The 17,625-nt window shown below is 33.7% G+C and overlaps 1 protein-coding gene across 1 annotated transcript in view; it reads right to left on the bottom strand.

Annotated features, from left to right (window-relative positions):
• LOC145751052 (dynein axonemal heavy chain 2-like) overlaps positions 1 to 17,625 on the bottom strand; it is a 45,938-nt gene that overhangs the window by 2,648 nt on the left and 25,665 nt on the right. The window contains exons 52-84 of the mRNA XM_082567130.1: positions 17,409 to 17,557; positions 16,837 to 16,941; positions 16,399 to 16,587; positions 15,754 to 15,970; positions 15,103 to 15,252; positions 14,393 to 14,560; positions 13,901 to 14,043; positions 13,410 to 13,567; positions 12,926 to 13,058; positions 12,616 to 12,755; positions 12,094 to 12,223; positions 11,554 to 11,751; positions 11,021 to 11,162; positions 10,564 to 10,670; positions 10,204 to 10,313; positions 9,734 to 9,839; positions 9,572 to 9,662; positions 8,991 to 9,157; positions 8,343 to 8,491; positions 7,691 to 7,908; positions 7,079 to 7,290; positions 6,342 to 6,557; positions 5,627 to 5,826; positions 4,938 to 5,064; positions 4,410 to 4,596; positions 3,807 to 4,012; positions 3,367 to 3,467; positions 2,954 to 3,085; positions 2,799 to 2,883; positions 2,257 to 2,448; positions 1,406 to 1,590; positions 474 to 696; positions 78 to 191 (exon numbers count right to left, since the gene is read on the bottom strand). Of these exons, the coding sequence (XP_082423256.1) occupies positions 78 to 191; positions 474 to 696; positions 1,406 to 1,590; positions 2,257 to 2,448; positions 2,799 to 2,883; positions 2,954 to 3,085; positions 3,367 to 3,467; positions 3,807 to 4,012; positions 4,410 to 4,596; positions 4,938 to 5,064; positions 5,627 to 5,826; positions 6,342 to 6,557; positions 7,079 to 7,290; positions 7,691 to 7,908; positions 8,343 to 8,491; positions 8,991 to 9,157; positions 9,572 to 9,662; positions 9,734 to 9,839; positions 10,204 to 10,313; positions 10,564 to 10,670; positions 11,021 to 11,162; positions 11,554 to 11,751; positions 12,094 to 12,223; positions 12,616 to 12,755; positions 12,926 to 13,058; positions 13,410 to 13,567; positions 13,901 to 14,043; positions 14,393 to 14,560; positions 15,103 to 15,252; positions 15,754 to 15,970; positions 16,399 to 16,587; positions 16,837 to 16,941; positions 17,409 to 17,557 (5,150 nt within the window). The remainder of the gene's footprint in view (positions 1 to 77; positions 192 to 473; positions 697 to 1,405; positions 1,591 to 2,256; positions 2,449 to 2,798; positions 2,884 to 2,953; positions 3,086 to 3,366; positions 3,468 to 3,806; positions 4,013 to 4,409; positions 4,597 to 4,937; positions 5,065 to 5,626; positions 5,827 to 6,341; positions 6,558 to 7,078; positions 7,291 to 7,690; positions 7,909 to 8,342; positions 8,492 to 8,990; positions 9,158 to 9,571; positions 9,663 to 9,733; positions 9,840 to 10,203; positions 10,314 to 10,563; positions 10,671 to 11,020; positions 11,163 to 11,553; positions 11,752 to 12,093; positions 12,224 to 12,615; positions 12,756 to 12,925; positions 13,059 to 13,409; positions 13,568 to 13,900; positions 14,044 to 14,392; positions 14,561 to 15,102; positions 15,253 to 15,753; positions 15,971 to 16,398; positions 16,588 to 16,836; positions 16,942 to 17,408; positions 17,558 to 17,625) is intronic.

Here is a 17,625-nt window from a genome sequence, read left to right as displayed (position 1 = left end):
TATATATTGAACATATTATGCATATCATCCACTATGCTTTTTTATACATAGATTAGACAATATTTAGGTTAACTGACCTGAAGTAGAACCACATTAAGTGGGTTTGGATCATCTGAAAGTATTTTAGCTGTGCCTTCATAATCTATTGTTTCTGGGATGGTTCTTAATACATTAGCTGCTAGGTCCAATACCTTAATAAAAATATAATTATATTTAGACAAAAATCAGTTTTTATCAGCATAATAAAAATATAACAGCAATAAAAAACAGCAGCATAGTGAAGTAGTTAGAACACTTGGCTTAACTACATGAGGTCATAGGTACGATCCCCACTGATCTCATGCTGTAGCGCCCTTGAGTAAGGCATAATATTTCAAACTGTCAAAGTCAACTTGAGACTGGGTTAGGATAGCAATTTTTACTCTTTAAGTATTAGTTAAAAAGGTCTTAAATCTAAAGAACACAAAACCCACCTTTTCTTCTTGGCTCATTCCAGTTTTGGTTGCAATCTTGGGCTGAAGTGACAACAACGTCTCAAATAAAGTCCTGGCCTCAGTGATCTGTGATGCAATGTCAGCGTTGGAATGTTGGCCAAAAGCTTCAGGGTTATCTACATTGGGTAACATGGATATATATTCTTTGTAGGTGGCTAGTGGGCCATCTTTTGGGATGTAGTAGGTGTCCATTGAAGATAACCTAAATAGTAATTTGTAGTTATAAAAGTGAGCGACATTCAAAAATTTGAAACATTAACTTTTATACCGGCAGCGTGATGTAGTGGTAAGAACACTTGCTACACCACACATGAGGTCAGGGGTTTAATCCCTACTGCTCGCATGCTGTAGCGCCCTCGAGTAAGGCACTGTAAACGGTATGAACTTCTGCTGAGCCAGCACTTAATTAGCAGCATAATTATTGGGCAATTATAATCTATATTATCCCAAACTGCCACAGGCAACTTAAGACTGGGTTGAAGTAACTGATGTTACTCTATGTTTAGGTCGCATATTCGACTTCCCACATCGAGAATAAAGATAAATACAAAAAAATAACACGGGTGAGATAGGTCTTTAAAATAAAAAAATGCTGTTTTAGGTACACATTTTACATAATATTTGAAAGTTGCGACCATATTATAACAACTAAAATATAGCTCATAAAAGTTAAACATACATATTTGTATATAAATGTATGATTATCGCCTACACATTTACATATTTGTCGTCTAATTGGCCTTATAATTTTACAGATTACCAAAAAGTCAAACTAAATTTTTCTAGAACCTTGGGTGTTAGTCTTAAACAAGCTACAACATATTATCGTTAAAAATAAAACCTACAACCTCCAGTATCACTATCCCATGTTAGCAACAGCAATTTAACTTAAAATCCAAACACTAACTTACTTATAGAAAGCGTTAGCAATGGCATCAGGATTGAAGGTAAGGTTGATGTAACTGTGAAGTAATCTTCGATCGAAATCATCGGTGACGTGGCCTCCATAATTAACTCCAGCAATGAGGTATTTTAAGGCATCCCAGGGTGTGTCTTCGTATTCATCCAAGTAGATTGATAACAAGTTCTCTGATACCTTAAGTTAAAATATTGGAGTTTTCGTTAAAGTGTAAATTGTAGTGCAAAAAATATGCAAAAAAACAAAAAAGTAAGTAACGTTTATAGAGTTTCTATAAAACAGTAAAAAAATGTTTCAAAAAATAAGAAAAACTCGTTAAAAAGAGTAGTTAAAACTGAAGAAAATAACTAGGATTAAATAATTAGCAGGCTTTGGAGTTTAATAAAAACAATTGACTTAACTACAAAAGGTCCTGGGTTTGATCCCCACTGCTTTTATGTCATAGTGCTCTTGATAGTGCTTTAACTGGCCCGCCAAGTCAAAAACCAATCAGCAGCTTAATTATCGGGTAACTATATTCAATAATATTCCAAACAGCCAAAATAAACTTGGAACTGTTGTAGTAACAAATGTTACTCTATAGTCTATGTTGAGGCTGTGACACCAACTTTCCCCCATGCTGTAGCGATAGTGCTCTAACTTGTATAACGGCACCAAAGCCAAAATATAATCAGCAGATAAATTATCAGGCACTTATATTTAATAATATTTCAAACTGCTAAAGTCAACTCGAGACTGGGTCAGGGTAACAGATATTACTTTTTGTTTAGGTCATGAAGTCGACCTTCCCGAATCGAGGATAAATAAAAACCTCCCACCCCAAAAGTAATAATTAAAACTTACCTCAAAATCCGAATCATTAAATCCATAAATAATATTCCAACCCAGCATAAGAAACTTCTTTCTTTCAATAAGCAAGGAATGGAAGAAACAGAGTGAAAACAACAACTTCTTGTAGTTGCTCTGTCTGGTGCATCTTGTGAATTGGTTATCTGTTATAAGCTGGTACAACCTCTTCATATTCGCTTTCAATCCCTGAATTTATTTACATATTTTAACAATATTAAGCAATTTTTTTAATTTTTGCTTTCAGCTCAGTGTGCTGGATTGAACACTTCGCTTTACAATATGAGGTTCTGAGTTTGATTCCCACTACTTCCATGTCATAAATGGTATAAACTTCTGCTAAGCCAACACTTAATCAGCAGCTTAATTATCGGAAAATTACAATTAATAACATCCCAAAGTACCAAAGCCAACTCGAGACTGTGTCAGGGTAACAGTCATTATTCAGTGTTTTAAAGTTACTTTTCTTACAACAAAAATTAATAAACACAATTGGTCCTGTATACCACATAATTAAAACACAAAAAAGGTCGACTTACCTTTGGAGGTTCGGTTGTCATTTTGATCCCAACTTGAAGGATTGAAACTGGGAAGTCAGGATGTGGAGATGAACTCAGCCATAATCTAAATAATATAACAAGGGTTAAACTCTATTCAAGACAATAGTTTAATAGATTAAGGCACAAGTCATCACCTGAAATCTGGGTGAGGTTCTTCAATTTGTAGTTGTTCAACCAGTTTATCAAGTTGGGGCATCCAACTTAGGGATAAGTGACAATTTGCCAGGAAAACCCAGTTTCCATCTTTCACTCCCTCCTTGATCATTCTAAAGTAAAAAAATAAGAATTATCTTCTATATGTAATAAAGTTTAATGGGCAATATATAATTCCAATTTATAGGCCTACAAAATAAACAAACATTGTTGAGGACAAATATAAACTGAAAGTTGTGACCATATTATGACAAATAAAATGCCGACCGCTTCTAATTAGCAAATATTAATTAGGTAAAAGCACATTTTATTACTCCATAGGTCAATGATAACACAAATTAAGGCTTATAGGTGATCTAAATGTAACATATTTCACTAATCAAGTACAGTTCACCTTGTAGCAATGGGAGCTTGGCCCTGACCCAAAGATAAAGCATGGAACCTGTGAGCCATCTTACAGTTGTCAGCTAACTGGAGCAAGTTGCTTGTTGGGTCCTACAATTTAAAGGTAAGGTTTTATAAAACTTTAACTAAACTGGAAGTGTGGTGTAGGTCTTGTGTTTGATCCTAACTGCTCCTATGCTGCAGTGCCCTTGAGTAAGGCTTTATAAATGGTATAAAACCCTGTCAAGCCAAAAACCATATGGCTGGTTTAATATAGGGTAATGATAAATAATAATTTTCTAAACTGCCAAAAGCAACTTAAGTCTGGTCGAAGTAACAAATGTTACTCTAGGTTTAGAAATTCGACCTTCCCACATTAAAGACAAATAAATATGAAAAACCTAACTTATTTAAATAATAATGCTAAGCCATTAAACACAAGATACTTACCACACCAGGTGATAGGACAAAAATCAGTGGACTCCTGGTGGTTGAATCATCCACCACTTGTCTCATATCCAACACTGGAGGTTCAACAAACTTGGATCCCAGGTTGTTCACGATGAAACTTGTGGCACAGAAAGCTACCCTGTCTGATCTGAGAGAGCGTATGATCACCATTCGTTGTAGTTCATTGCATGAGTTCTCCCATTCACCTGAATGAAGTAATGAGTTATATTAAAAAGGAGCAGTCGTTATAATACTTGACTTTACTACATGAGGTCTTTGGTTTGATCCCCACTGCCCTCATGCTGTAATGCCTTTGAGTAAGACGCTACAAATTGTCTAAATTTCTGCTGAGCCAGCACTTAATTAACAGCTTAATTATGGGGAAATTAAAGTTCATAATATCCCAAACTACCACAGGCAACTCGAGACTGGGTCAGGGTTACTAGTGTTACTCTATGTTCAGGTTGTGCATTCGACCTTCCCATATTGGAAATAAATAAATGTAAAAAAATCAAAAAGTTTTAATTGGACACAAAATATTTCAACAGGTCAGAGTACTCCAACCTTTTCCAATGGAATAACTTTTTTAAATTAACAACAAACCAGGTAATGGGGCATTCTCAGGTTCAGCGCTGGTGAACCAAACGTTCCAATCTCTTGGATATTGCTCGAAAGCTGTCATGATGCCATGAAAGTTGGTCAACTTGTCTAACTCAGTAATGTTGTCCCAACATGAGTCTTCTAACCAACCTGAACATGGGTTGTCCATCTGACCTTCTCTGTCTAATACCTGGAAAGTTAGAAGAATATTTAAATTAAATTATCATTGATTTGAAAGATCTCCATAACCTAAACATAGAGTAACATTTGTTACTCCGACCCAGTCTCCATGTGCCTGTGGCAGTTTGGGATATCATAGATTATAATTGCCCGATAGTTAAGCTGCTGATTAAGTGCTGGCTAAGCAGGAGTTTATATTGTTTATAGCACCTTACTTAAATGCGCTACAGCATGAGAGGGGATTGAACCCACGACCTCATGTAGTGATTTACAACTAGTATACAACAATCACCAACAAACTTAGTAAAAGTAAAAAAAAACTAAACAATTGAGTACAAAGCATTGACTTACCACTCCACCTCGTAGGAAGAAGTTGTATTCGTCCATGTTAATCTTGGATGCAGACTCCAATATCTTTGCACACATCTGAAAGCTGAACAACATCTTGTGCTTCTCAAACAACCCTCGGCATGTGTATCTAAAAAGGGATAATGTTTGTTATTAGATATTGAGTATAAAAGCTTGGGAGACAACAAATGGACTAAAATTAAACTACCTGATTAAGGTTTTTTAAAGAATAATATCTAGAACTTACTAAGCACCATATTCAGTTAAAATATTATAAACAATTTGGCAAAATCAAATCAAAGGCGCTATAAACGAGCCAGTACTTAATCAGCGGTTTAATTACCAGGCAATTATAATCAATTATATCCCAAACTGACAAAGTCAACCTGAGACTGGGTTGGGGTAACTAATGTTACTCTATGTTTAAGTCGTGCATTCGACTTTCCCACATCGAGGATAAAGATATATACAAAAAAAAATTAAATTTACATTTTTAGAATGTAGATTTAATTTAAATATGATAGCTCTTTTATTCTTTAATAATACTAATCTTGCATTAATTTTTGTATAAGCTTCATCCAATTAAGTTTAATGTACATTTATTTTGTAAATAATCCATTTATTTGTTAATTATCCTGATAGTACTTGATTTTTACATATCTTATTAAAAAAGTCTAACTTTAATATTTTACCTGTACACAGCATAAGTATGATATTCATTCAGGTTAGCAATTCTATCCTCGAGTTTAGGACTTTTCTGTGATTTATCGATACTCTGGTTGAACAAATCAATAAAACTATCCAGTGAGAACTGGTACATTGGATCAATCCTTCCCATATCATTCAATACAAAGAACAAGATCGAGGCCCTCTGAGCACATGGTCTATACCCCTGTAATAAAAGTTAAAAATTTAAGCGTTGTAATTTATAAAAGATGATTTTTTATAAGTTTTATGCAGATCAATTCATATAAACATAACATTTATAAGACAGAAAAAAATACAAAGTTAACTTATGATTTAAAACAACCATAGTTTTTTTTATAAATATTTATCCCCAATTTGGGAGGTCGAATGCATGACCTAAACATAGAGTAACATTTATTACCCTGACCCAGTCTCGAGTTAACTTTGCCAGTTTCGAATATTATATATTATAATTGCCCAATAATTAATCTGTTAATTAAGTGCTGACTTAGCAGAAGTTTATACTGTTTATTGCGCCTTACTTAAGTGTGCTACAGCATAAGAGCAGTGGAAATAGAACCCAGGACCTCATGTAGTGGATCCAAGTCTTTTGACCATTACACCACGCTGCCGATTTAAAATTGTTTACATAAAGATTTAAGGTATGTTATTGGCATGGTTAGCCTAGCAAATAGATAACTTAAGCAAATATATCCCAACCTCTCTTGCTGCATCAATTTTGATCTCAGTTTGTTCCGATACAGTCAACTGTTCGGCCACCTCAGCCGATATTATCTTAGAGCTATGCAGAGTGTTGACCAACTGTTCATCATCCAATAATGATCCCTGTGCCTCGTTTAAAAGTCTCAAGATCTCATCTTCCAACTCCTGGAGTTTCTTCTTACCAGCTGCAATGTTGATCACCAAGCTGTCTTTCTGTAAAGTTAGTATACTAGGGTTTATAGGTTGTCATACTATAAAGTGAGTATACTTATTTTTAAAGGTTGTCATTGTCTATAGTTAGTATATTTGTTTTTCTAAATTTAGTATTTTTCTGTATATATCCATATCCTCGATGTGGGAAAGTCAATTGCGCGACTTAAACATAGAGTAACATCAGTTACTCCGACCAAGTCCCAAGTTGCCTTTGGTAGTTTGGGATATTATAGATTATAATTGCCCGATAATTATGCTTCTGATTAAGTGCTGGCTCAGCAGGAGTTTATACCAATCATAACGTCTTACTTATAGATGCTCCAGCATGAAAGCAGTGGGGATTGAACCCCAGACCTCTTGTGGTGTAGCAAGTGTTCTGACCACTACACAACGCTGTCGGTCTTAAAACTGTATATTTAGTACACTAGCTCTTCAAGTAATCTTTAAGGTTTGTTTAAGCTTAATAGTTGGACTCCCTACATCAACAATAAATCAAAATAAAAAATTTCAAATAAACAAACCTGTTCTTCTAGTTCTGGTCTCTCCTTCCTCACAACAGTTCCAAGTAATTGAGCCTCCAACCCCTGCTCCTTTACTGCAAAGTTAACAATGGATGTTTTTGTTGAAATTTCTGGTGGGTAGTGGGGATTAGAGAGCTTGGTGGTGATGTAGAACTTAAAGTCAGTGTTGTATTCTACTTCCTTGTCACCAAGTTTGATTAACATTCGACCACCTGGAATAAAAATACAAAAAATTACTTTTTGGATAGTCATCGATGCCTTCAGTAAAAATGTCACATTTTTAAAATATTTTAACAACAAAGCAACTTTCTTTTTAAACTGACTGATACTATAATTTATAATTAACAACACGAGGTCCTGGGTTTGATTCCCACTGCTTTTATTCTGGCCTGAGTTAGATGCCATAAATTATACAAACTTTTGTTAAGCTAACTCTTAATCAGCAATCAATTATCGGGCAATTATATTCTATAACATCCCAAACTACCAAAGTCAACTCGAGACTGGGTCAGGGTAACTGATGTTACTCTATGTTCAATTTGTGATGTCGACCTTCGCTTATAGAAGATAAATAAATATGAATAATAACAAACCAAAAGCAGTGTTACTCACCAACTTTAGTGATGGCTTTGTTTAAAATAGGAGCCAGTGATGGATCCAATTCTTCTTGTACATTCTGCAACAAAACAGGGCTTCCAAATTGAATTGAGTTCTCCAGTGTTCTAAGGTAATCACTCTGTTGTAGATCAATAATTTTTAAACCACGGGAACCCTCCATGTTTTTAATCCATTTGATTGCCTGACCTTGTGGATCCACCATTAAAGGCCACCTTAAATTTAATAAGTTTTAGATATAGTAATATTTTAGATTATGTTTTTTTGGTGTGGGGCCGGCTTTATGACTTAAACATAGAGTAACATTTGTTACCCTGACCCAGTCTTAAGTTAACTTTGGCATTTTAAGTTATTATTAATTATATTTGGCCGATAATTAATCTGCTAATTGATTTTTGACATACCAGAGATCATGTCAGTAATAGTGGCTTACTTAGGACTTTACCCAAGAACACTACAGCATGAGAGCAGTGGGGACTGAACTTAAAATTTCATGTAGTGAAACCAAATGTTGTTACCAGTACCCACATGCCATAGGTTTACTGAAATTTTAAAGCCCGTTTTTTCAAATACAATTGCTATTTTGTTAAATGTTTCTTTGGGCCAATCTTCTGATTAAATATGTATACATAATTGTAATATTACCAACCTGTTTCCTCTGTTGACCACCACTCCATTTTCAGTAGAGAAGGCATCACTGGGTAGTCCTTGCATATTCCATTCCCTGGTTTGAGTTGGTTTTGATAAAAATACCGAGAAAGAGAAGCCAGGAGTGCATGGAACTTTGTATTCATGAATCTAAACAAAAGGTTTTAAATATATTTTAAAAACGTTCTTTCTAGAATTTAGGCTATTAAATATCAACAATTTTTTGTATTTCCTTATCCTTGATGTGAAAAGGTCACATTACGACCTAAACATAAAGTAACAACAGTTACCTCGACCCAGTCTCGAGTTGTTTTTGGCAGTTTGGATATTATAGATTATAATTGCCCGATAATTATTCTGCTGATTAAGTGCTGGCTCAGCAGGAGTTCGTACCGTTTATATTGCCCTTCATCAGGCTGCTATAAATAAAGAGCAGTAGGGATCAAATGTTTGCATTGATTTCAAGACTGATATGATGAGTTTCTTAAGCACAATATCACCAGTTTGATTCCCACTGCTGCCACATTATTTAGTAAAGAATTACCATAATTTAAAGTTTATCGAAAGCAATATAACATAACCTAAGACTAAGAAAATTTTATGAAATACCAAAGTTTAAGTATCTACTGTAAATTTAAATTCAACTGACCTGTTTAAGCCAAATATTGTCGACCATTTCATCTCTGTAGTTGCTGAGGAAAGGTCCCATATAACTGAGGAAGGCAGAGGCCACCAAACAATCCCCAACCAGGTATCCCATGGATTCCTCCAAGTTCTCAGCTGAAGCTTCCCATCTGATCTTCTCACCAGCAAGACCTTAATAACATATTATAAAGGTTTTAAGGCAGTGTTCTGTAGTAGTCAGAACATTTAGCTACTATATGAGGTCCTGGGTTCAATCCCCACTACTTTATGCTGTAGAGCGCGTACGTAATAAACTATAAAAAGTATGAACTTTTGCTGATCCAGCACTTAATCAGCAGGTTAGCTTAATCAGCTATATTCTATAATATTCCAAACTGCCACAAGCAACTCAAGACTGGGTTCGTGTAACTGGTGTTATTCTATGTTTAGGTTAGGCATTCAACCTTCCCATTGTGGATATAAAAACAAAAAAATATAACAAATAAAAGGAATCAGAGTGCTTTTTACTAAAGAATAATTTGCTACAAGCTTAACACAACTGTTTAAAATATGTTACAAAATATTAAGTAAATGTTTTTAACTAACCAGCCACAAGTTTTCCAGCCCTTGCAAGTTTGGTTTCAGTTTCTTCAGCATCTTTTCTTAATTTCTCTTTCCTTGCCAGTTTTTCTTCATACTAAAACACAAAAAGCAATGTAAATAATGTATTATAATTACTAATACATGGCAATAGGTCAAGTTAAAAACCTGTTCTTTCAGCTTTCTCATTTTTTCGTTAACTTCGTCAAGTTTTCGTTTAGCTTCAGCGAGTGAGGCTTGCTTTTCCTTTAACTGTTCCAAAGCTGCCTCCAATCTAATAATGTTTAAATATTAGGATTTATGGTAAGGTTATTAAAGTTTGGTCTATAAAAGTATCAAGATTGTAACAAAATCAACTATATTTTTTCTATTTATTTATCCTTGTTTAAAAAGACAACATCACAACCTAAACATAAAGTAATATGAGTTACCCCAATCCAGTCTCAAGTTGACTTTGGTAGTTTGGGATATTATAGATTATAATTGCCCAGTAATTATGCTGATTAAGTGTTAACTCATAAAGAGATCATACCATTTATACCATATTACTTAAGAGTGCCAAAGCATAAGAGCAGTGGGGATCGAACCCATGACCTAAGCCAACCGCGTATAATCAAATTTAAAACTAGATCACAAACCTCTGTCTTTTAGGTTCAACCACTCTGTAGATCCGACCAAATAACTCCATGGCTCTAACCCACATACATAAAGACTGGGCAGCAAATGAGACTCTACCCACATTGTCAGGCTAAAATAAATGATAAAATTGATTTTGTATTTCAATATTAACAATATAAGCTTGTGATAAATGCACAAGTAAACTAATATCTAAAATACAATAATTAAAAAAATTGAATGAGTTAACAGATTTAGTTTTAAGGGCTCATTTCATGTGACAATGGTTTATGTTTAAGGACAAAATTATAGTGCTCTACATATAAATATATATATATTAGTATATTATATTACAATTTATTAACTTTTAATAGTGTCTGTACCTTAAATTCAGGATGTGCACAATATTGTTGCCCGATCTTCTTTAAAACTCGATCTGACATATTTTCCTTGTCAAAATTAACCAATTGTTTGATGAAGTTAGAGTCCCCTTAGAAAAAGATTATTATTGTAATTATAATTTTATAATGTTTTTTTTTTCATATTTATAAATTCTAAACATAGAGCAACATTTGTTACCCCAACCCAGTCTCAAGTTGCCTTTGACAGTTTGGAAAATTATTGATTATAATTGCTCAATAGTTAAGCTGCTGATTGGTTTCAGGTTTAGCAAGAGCTTATACTGTTTTTAAAGCAAGAAAAAATCAAACTCAGAACCTCATGTAGTAAAGCCAAGAGTTCTAACCACTACAACATGTTACCAGTCAATGTTGTAGAATTGACAAATTAAAGTTTAGAAACTATAACCCAATTTTTTAATAAAATTTAAACATTTTTTACCGAGTTGTCTTTTAGCTTCAGCCCAGGTTGGTTCACTTCCCCTTAATATCATAACAGCTTGTAACACCATCTCCACCAGAGCAGGAGGGCGACCATATGACTTAATCTCTGTGATATCTTTCTTGTTCAATGCTTCAAGGGCCTGGATAAAATAGTTTAAAATATTTCAACAAACATGAAAATTTAACTATTGTTTAAAACCACTCAAAAACTGTCATAATTTAAAATCAACTTATTTATTTTTTTGTATTCATGTAGTTTGATATTTTTTCTACTAACACAAACAGACTTATTAACAAACTGATATTTTAAATTAGGTAGACCTAAACATAGAGTAACATTAGATATCCAAACCCAGTCCCAAGTTAACTTTGTCAGTTTGGAATATTATAGATTATAACTGCCCGATAATTAAGCTGCTGATTTAGTGTTGGCTCAGCAGGAGTTCATATTGTTTATAGCGCCTTACTTGAAGTCACTACAGCATAAAAACATTGACAATCAAACCAATTACATAAGAAACGACTCTTAACCTTTGTAGCCTCCTCCAAAGCTGGGATAGCTTCGTCTAGATCCCTCTGAGCGTTATCAGCCATCGTTTTACATTTAACTTCCTCTGCTGCTATCTTTTCACTGTAGGCTGCCACTGATTTTTGTTGTTCATCGGCTTCCCTCTTCTGTTGAACGATGACAACTAAATATTCCTCGCATTGCTTCTGGAAAGCTGCAACCTGTGGGTTATTACATTAGTTAGTAAAGCTTGGTTAAATTAAGGTTAAAGAGTTTTATTTAATACAAAACGCCCATCTTGTGGTTGGCATTTTTATTGTTGTAAGATGGTTGCAACTTTCAACTAATATTTGCCTGCAAAAATTTTCTAAACACCAAAAACTGCAATAATTTTATTTTTGGGGCCTTTAAATTAAACATACATTTTCCAACAAGCTAAGATAAAAATTTAATGTAATTTCACCTATTCTAAAACATAAAAATTTTAAAATTTAATCTACTTTTTAAACTAACAAACAAACCAAGAAACCAACCAAGCCATTATTAATAAAACCAATAGTAACCTGAATCTTGGCATTCTCCAGGTCAATTGACATAGCTTCCACCTTAGCTCTAGTATCATCAATCTTATACAAACCATTCCGTAGTTTGGAAACTTGGTCACCTAACTCCTTACGTTTTTCAGCCAATAATCTGTATCATAAACACATTTATTAACTATTAACACAATAAAAATACATATTTAAGAGTTTTAATGCACCAGTGATTGTGGCAATTTAAACAAAAAAGTATGGCACCAGTAGCCTAGTTATGATAATAATTGGCTTTACTTTAAGTCCCTAGGTTCGATCCCCACTGCTCCCACACTGTTGACCTCTAAAGTAAAGTAATATAAACTTCTGCTAAGCCAATACAAATCGGCAGCATAGTTATCAGGCAGTTACAATTTATATTATTCCAAACTGCTACAGGCAACTCAAGACTTAGTTAGGGTAACAAATGTTACTCTATGTTTAGGCCATGAAGTTAAACTTTACCATATTAAAAATAAAACAAATTTATGATATCTTAACAAGTTAACTTACTGTTTATATCCAGACACAAGTTCCAGGTAGTTGGTTGGAGTAACATAATTATGTCTCTTCAGTTCAAACAACAACTTCTCTGAGTAGGTCACCACTGATCTATGCATGGTAACAAATATCTGGGCCACATTCTTCCCAATCTAAAGAATATAACATAAAGTTAACCAACAATAAAGTTTAAGGGCTATAACATTTATTTTAGTATATTAATAATACAGTCTACAATATTACTTTAAAATAAAATTTAAAATCAAAAAAAAATTTTCTTAGTGAGGATAAACTTGTGTTTTAATATTGAGGATAAACTTACGTCCTCTCCCTTTCCAAGGTCGAGACCCTCTAAATATTTCTCTGCGACCTCCAACAGCGCATCGTGTGGCCATTCTGTGAATAAGTCAATCGTGGTACAGTTCACAAAAGCTGGGTATTGCCGGATGCGATTTCTGCAAGAATATTTAAAATATTAACTGTGTGATAAAGCAATGTGAGGTTGTGGTTAGTACACTTGGCCTAACTACATGAGGTCCTTAGTTCAATCCCCTGCTTAAATATTTTAGCGTGTTTAATTAAGGTGCTATAAACAGTACAAACTCTTGATGTAAGAAACACAAAGTTGTCCTTTCACAATTAAGGATAAAAAATACAAAAAAAATTTGTCAGTATTCACAATTAAGCTGTGATAAAGCATTATAGAACAAAATTGTATTACCAAGTTTGTTAGCATCTTATAAAAGCAACCAAATTTACGGCAAAAACATGAACAAATATCTTATAATTGTTACAGTAAAACTTACCTGAAAGCTTCTCCTATAGGACTCATACAAAGAGCAACATGTAGGTTGTTTCTTACACGCTCAATAAGGAACCGGAATATGGAATCGTTGTTCTCAGGTATCCCAGCCTTCCTTGCTTCATCTTCCAATCCTGTCTTCACTTCTTCAAACTCATCAGGCTAAAAATTAAAAATAATTTTTATTATCTAAATCCTATAATGTGGAAATACGGTTGACTTTACAACCTAAACATAGAGTAACAACAGAAACCCCGACCCATGTTTAAGTTAACTTTGCCAGTTGGAATATTATTGATTATAATGCTTGATAATTAAGCTGCTAATTAAGTGCTGGCTTAGCAGATGTTTATACTATTTAAAGTGTATTTAAAGGCACAACAGCATGAAATCAGTGGGGTTTGAACCCAGAACCTCATGTAGTAAAGCTAATTGTTCTATCCACTCCACCCTGCTGCCGGTGCAACTTAAGGTTTGAACAGTAAAAGCACTAACCTTATATAGGTTAGGGACCTCCCCTGAGCTAAGAATGTTGTTGATATCCTCCATAAATATTTCTTCAACTACTTGAGTGTCGTTGAACAGGAAAACTGTCGGTTTGTTCTCTACACCAGCTTGGTAGTATAACCTCTTTAAATCTGTGGAAATACAAAGATTTGAACTCAATATTGGAAAAATAATAAATAATGCAATAAAATATGACAGCATGGCGTATTGGTTAGAACACTTCACTTTACTACATGAGGTTCTGGGTTCGATTTCCATCATTTTCGACTTGAAGTAAGATGTGATAAGGCAAAAAACAAATCAATAAATTATTCATTGGCCAAATATATTTAACAATAATGCAAAACTCAACCCCAGACTAGGTCCAAACAGCCTTCACCCGTCGAGAATATTTACCACAAAAATGTAAAAAACTGACAAACAAGTTTATTTATAGCAAGGCTTTTGTCCTTATCACAAGACCTCAAAACAACAACTTACCATCTCTGAACTCCTGCTTCCTGTAATGTCTTGAAACCTCGATCTGAAAGGTTGTATACTCGCAAACATAGGCAGCCAACCTACTAAGACTTTGTCGTCCTGAACCTCCTATTCCAATAAGTAAAGCATTTCCTCGAGGTTGTCTTATTACACGCACTATACGAGCAACTAGAAGTAACAATAACAGATTAGTTGGTGTACTATGTAATATTTATTTGTATACCTTTGTAAGGTCTAATTGATATCTTAAGTATAAAATTAATAAACAATATAAAGAAAATACTAATATAATATTAAAATACTTAACTTAGCTATTAAAACTTATAGAAAAAATAAATAAAAAAGTGAAAAATCAAAGTACAAAAAAAAACAACGGTCTTGTATATTAGTAAAAAACCAGCAGGAATGATCTGAACACTTTTCTCTATTACATAAGGTTCTGGGTTCGATTCCTACTGTTTTATTGCTGTTGTCCCCTTAAATAAGGCACTAAAAACAATACAAATTTCTGCTGAGCCAACAATTAAAAAACAGTTTAACTATCGGCCAATTATTATCAATAATATCCCAGATTGGCAAAGGGAACTCGAGACTGGGTGGGGTTAACAATTGTTACTCTATGTTTATATCGTGAAGTCAGCCTTTCCACATTGAGGATAAATAACTTTAAATAAAAAATAATTAAATAAATTAATTAACATCTAACTTACCATGTTCAATGGCGTCCTTAAACAACACGAGATCCATCCCAACCACCCCAGGTGTCATGTTGTAATCCTCAAGTTGATCCTCCATGTACTTCTTAACCAGGGTGAAGTCGGTGAAGTCCTCATAAACCCCGTTCACATTAAGGAAATCACCTAAAAAGAGAAAAGGGCGGTTTTTAATTGGAAGTTTTAGGAAAGTTATATTTTAAAAACATTTTTTACCACATTTTATTGCAACTCTATTTTTTTGCCACATTTTTTGCAACTTTATTATTTTGCCACATTTTTTGCAACTTTAATATTTTGCCACATTTTTTGCAACTTTAATATTTTGCCACATTTTTTGCAACTTTAATATTTTGCCACATTTTTTGCAACTTTATTATTTTGCCACATTTTTTGCAACTTTATTATTTTGCCACATTTTTTGCAACTTTATTATTTTGCCACATTTTTTGCAACTTTATTATTTTGTCACAGTTTTTGCAACTTTATTTTTTTGCCACATTTTTTGCAACTTTATTATTTTGCCACATTTTTTGCAACTTTATTATTTTGCCACATTTTTTGCAACTTTATTATTTTGCCACATTTTTTAACATCCAATAAATAGGTCAATGGTTAATAATGTATAAAATATTTGAAAAAACTCACCAAACACTGGTGGTTGTTTGTTGGGGCACAAATTGTGGTAAGTTTGGTCAAACAGTGCGCCCAAACGATCACTCAACATACCCACAAAAACCTCATTATCCTTGCTATCCACCAACCTGTCAGAAAATACACGGAAACACTCGTGGATCCATAATCTTGTCATACTTTGTTTGGTGTCATGGAAGTCTTTGTGGGCTCTGAGGAGGCCTTGAAACACCTTGGAATATATTTAAAGTTTTTAAAACATGTTTTATTTTATTTTTTCCTAGATGTTGGAAAGGTTAACTTTACGACCTAAACATAGAGTAACATCAGTTACCCTGACCCAGTCTCGAGTTATCTTTGGCAGTTTGGGATATTATAGATTATAATTGCCCGATAATTATGCTGCTGATTAAGTGCTAGCTCAGCAGGAGTTCATACCGTTTATAGTGCCTCACTCAAGAGAGCTACAGCATAAGAGCAGTGAAATTAAAACTGAAAACCTCATGTAGTACAGCCAAAGTTCTGACCACTATACCACCCTGCAACTGTACAGTTTATAACACTTTACTAAAAGAGCTATAGTTTGGAAGCAGAGGGAATTAAACTCATGACCTCACAAAGCTTTATTGTCTGTAGTTTTCAATACTATAACCCAAATACCTTAGAGATGTCCCTCAAGTTGAATAGATAATGAATCTTAGCCGGGGTTGGTAAGAACTTCTCAACAACCAGCCTGTAAATATCAATGGTAGCTTGTGTTATAATATCTCCTATAGGCTTCACTCCTTCTTCAAAGTCCTGCAGCTTCTGGTTGATCATTGTACCAAAGATCCTCTTAATCTGACCCTCCTGTAGATAAAAAAGTATGGGTTTTATATTTTGTTAGAAAAAGTGAGCTGTTGCAACGAGTTTGAACTATCTGTAAACTACAGGCTAAAGGGCAGTAAAGTGACCCAAACCTGAAAACATTTGGCTTGTAGTCTTATGTAATATTCAGTATAACACACTACCAGACAATTTATGCAATAATATTACACTGAAACTACTTAATAAATCCATTAAAAAAAAGCAAATATTAATGTTTAAAGTAGAACTTACACTAGGGAAGGTCATGTTGATGAGATTAAACCTAGTCTGAAGTCGTTGGGAAATAACTTGTCTACCTCCACCTGGTGGGCCCATATCACATAACAGATACATGTCCTATAACATATAAAAGTATAGGTCAATTAAAGTGTAAGGATAGGGCAATACATATCATGTAAATATCACATAGCAGGTACATGTCCTATAAGACAAATGTAGGAGTCAAATATGGTATAAGGGTGGAACAAAATACAATGTCTATAATGCATTTGTAAAATTGCTAAAAATTATATAACTCCAAATTAGAACTAATAAAAGATATAAAAAAATCTAAATATTTAGAAATATTACCGGTAATAAATATTATATAAAGACAATAGAAAAAAATGACAAAATCAATTTAATAATTTAAAACATGCCACGAATATTAATGTTTACATAAAGGTTTTATATTATAATATGATATGGTCACCAAACTCAGTTTTAATTAAATAAATATTAATTAGGAGAACTAATCTGTAAAACAAGTTAATAATAATCCCATTCACACGTACAAAACATTTAATAACTATATAATAACATACCTTGATTTGCTTGGTTATCTGCTTTAGTCTGTCATACCAGAACCCATAATCTATCCACTGTCTTATAAGTTCAAGTGGAGGCTGACTTCCAAAAGTGTCTTTAGCTGGCATGTTAAAATCATCCATAAACGTGATCATCTTTTTACTACCTGTAATCAAGTACATATATTTAATACATCAGGTTTATATGCTTTAAAAGAATGGAAAACATAGCATA

Source organism: Corella eumyota, chromosome 4 (genome assembly GCF_963082875.1).
Source record: "Corella eumyota chromosome 4, kaCorEumy4.1, whole genome shotgun sequence".
NCBI lineage: Eukaryota > Metazoa > Chordata > Ascidiacea > Phlebobranchia > Corellidae > Corella > Corella eumyota.
Note: the sequence above shows the minus strand (reverse complement) of the source record. Positions and strands in the feature narration are given on the sequence as shown.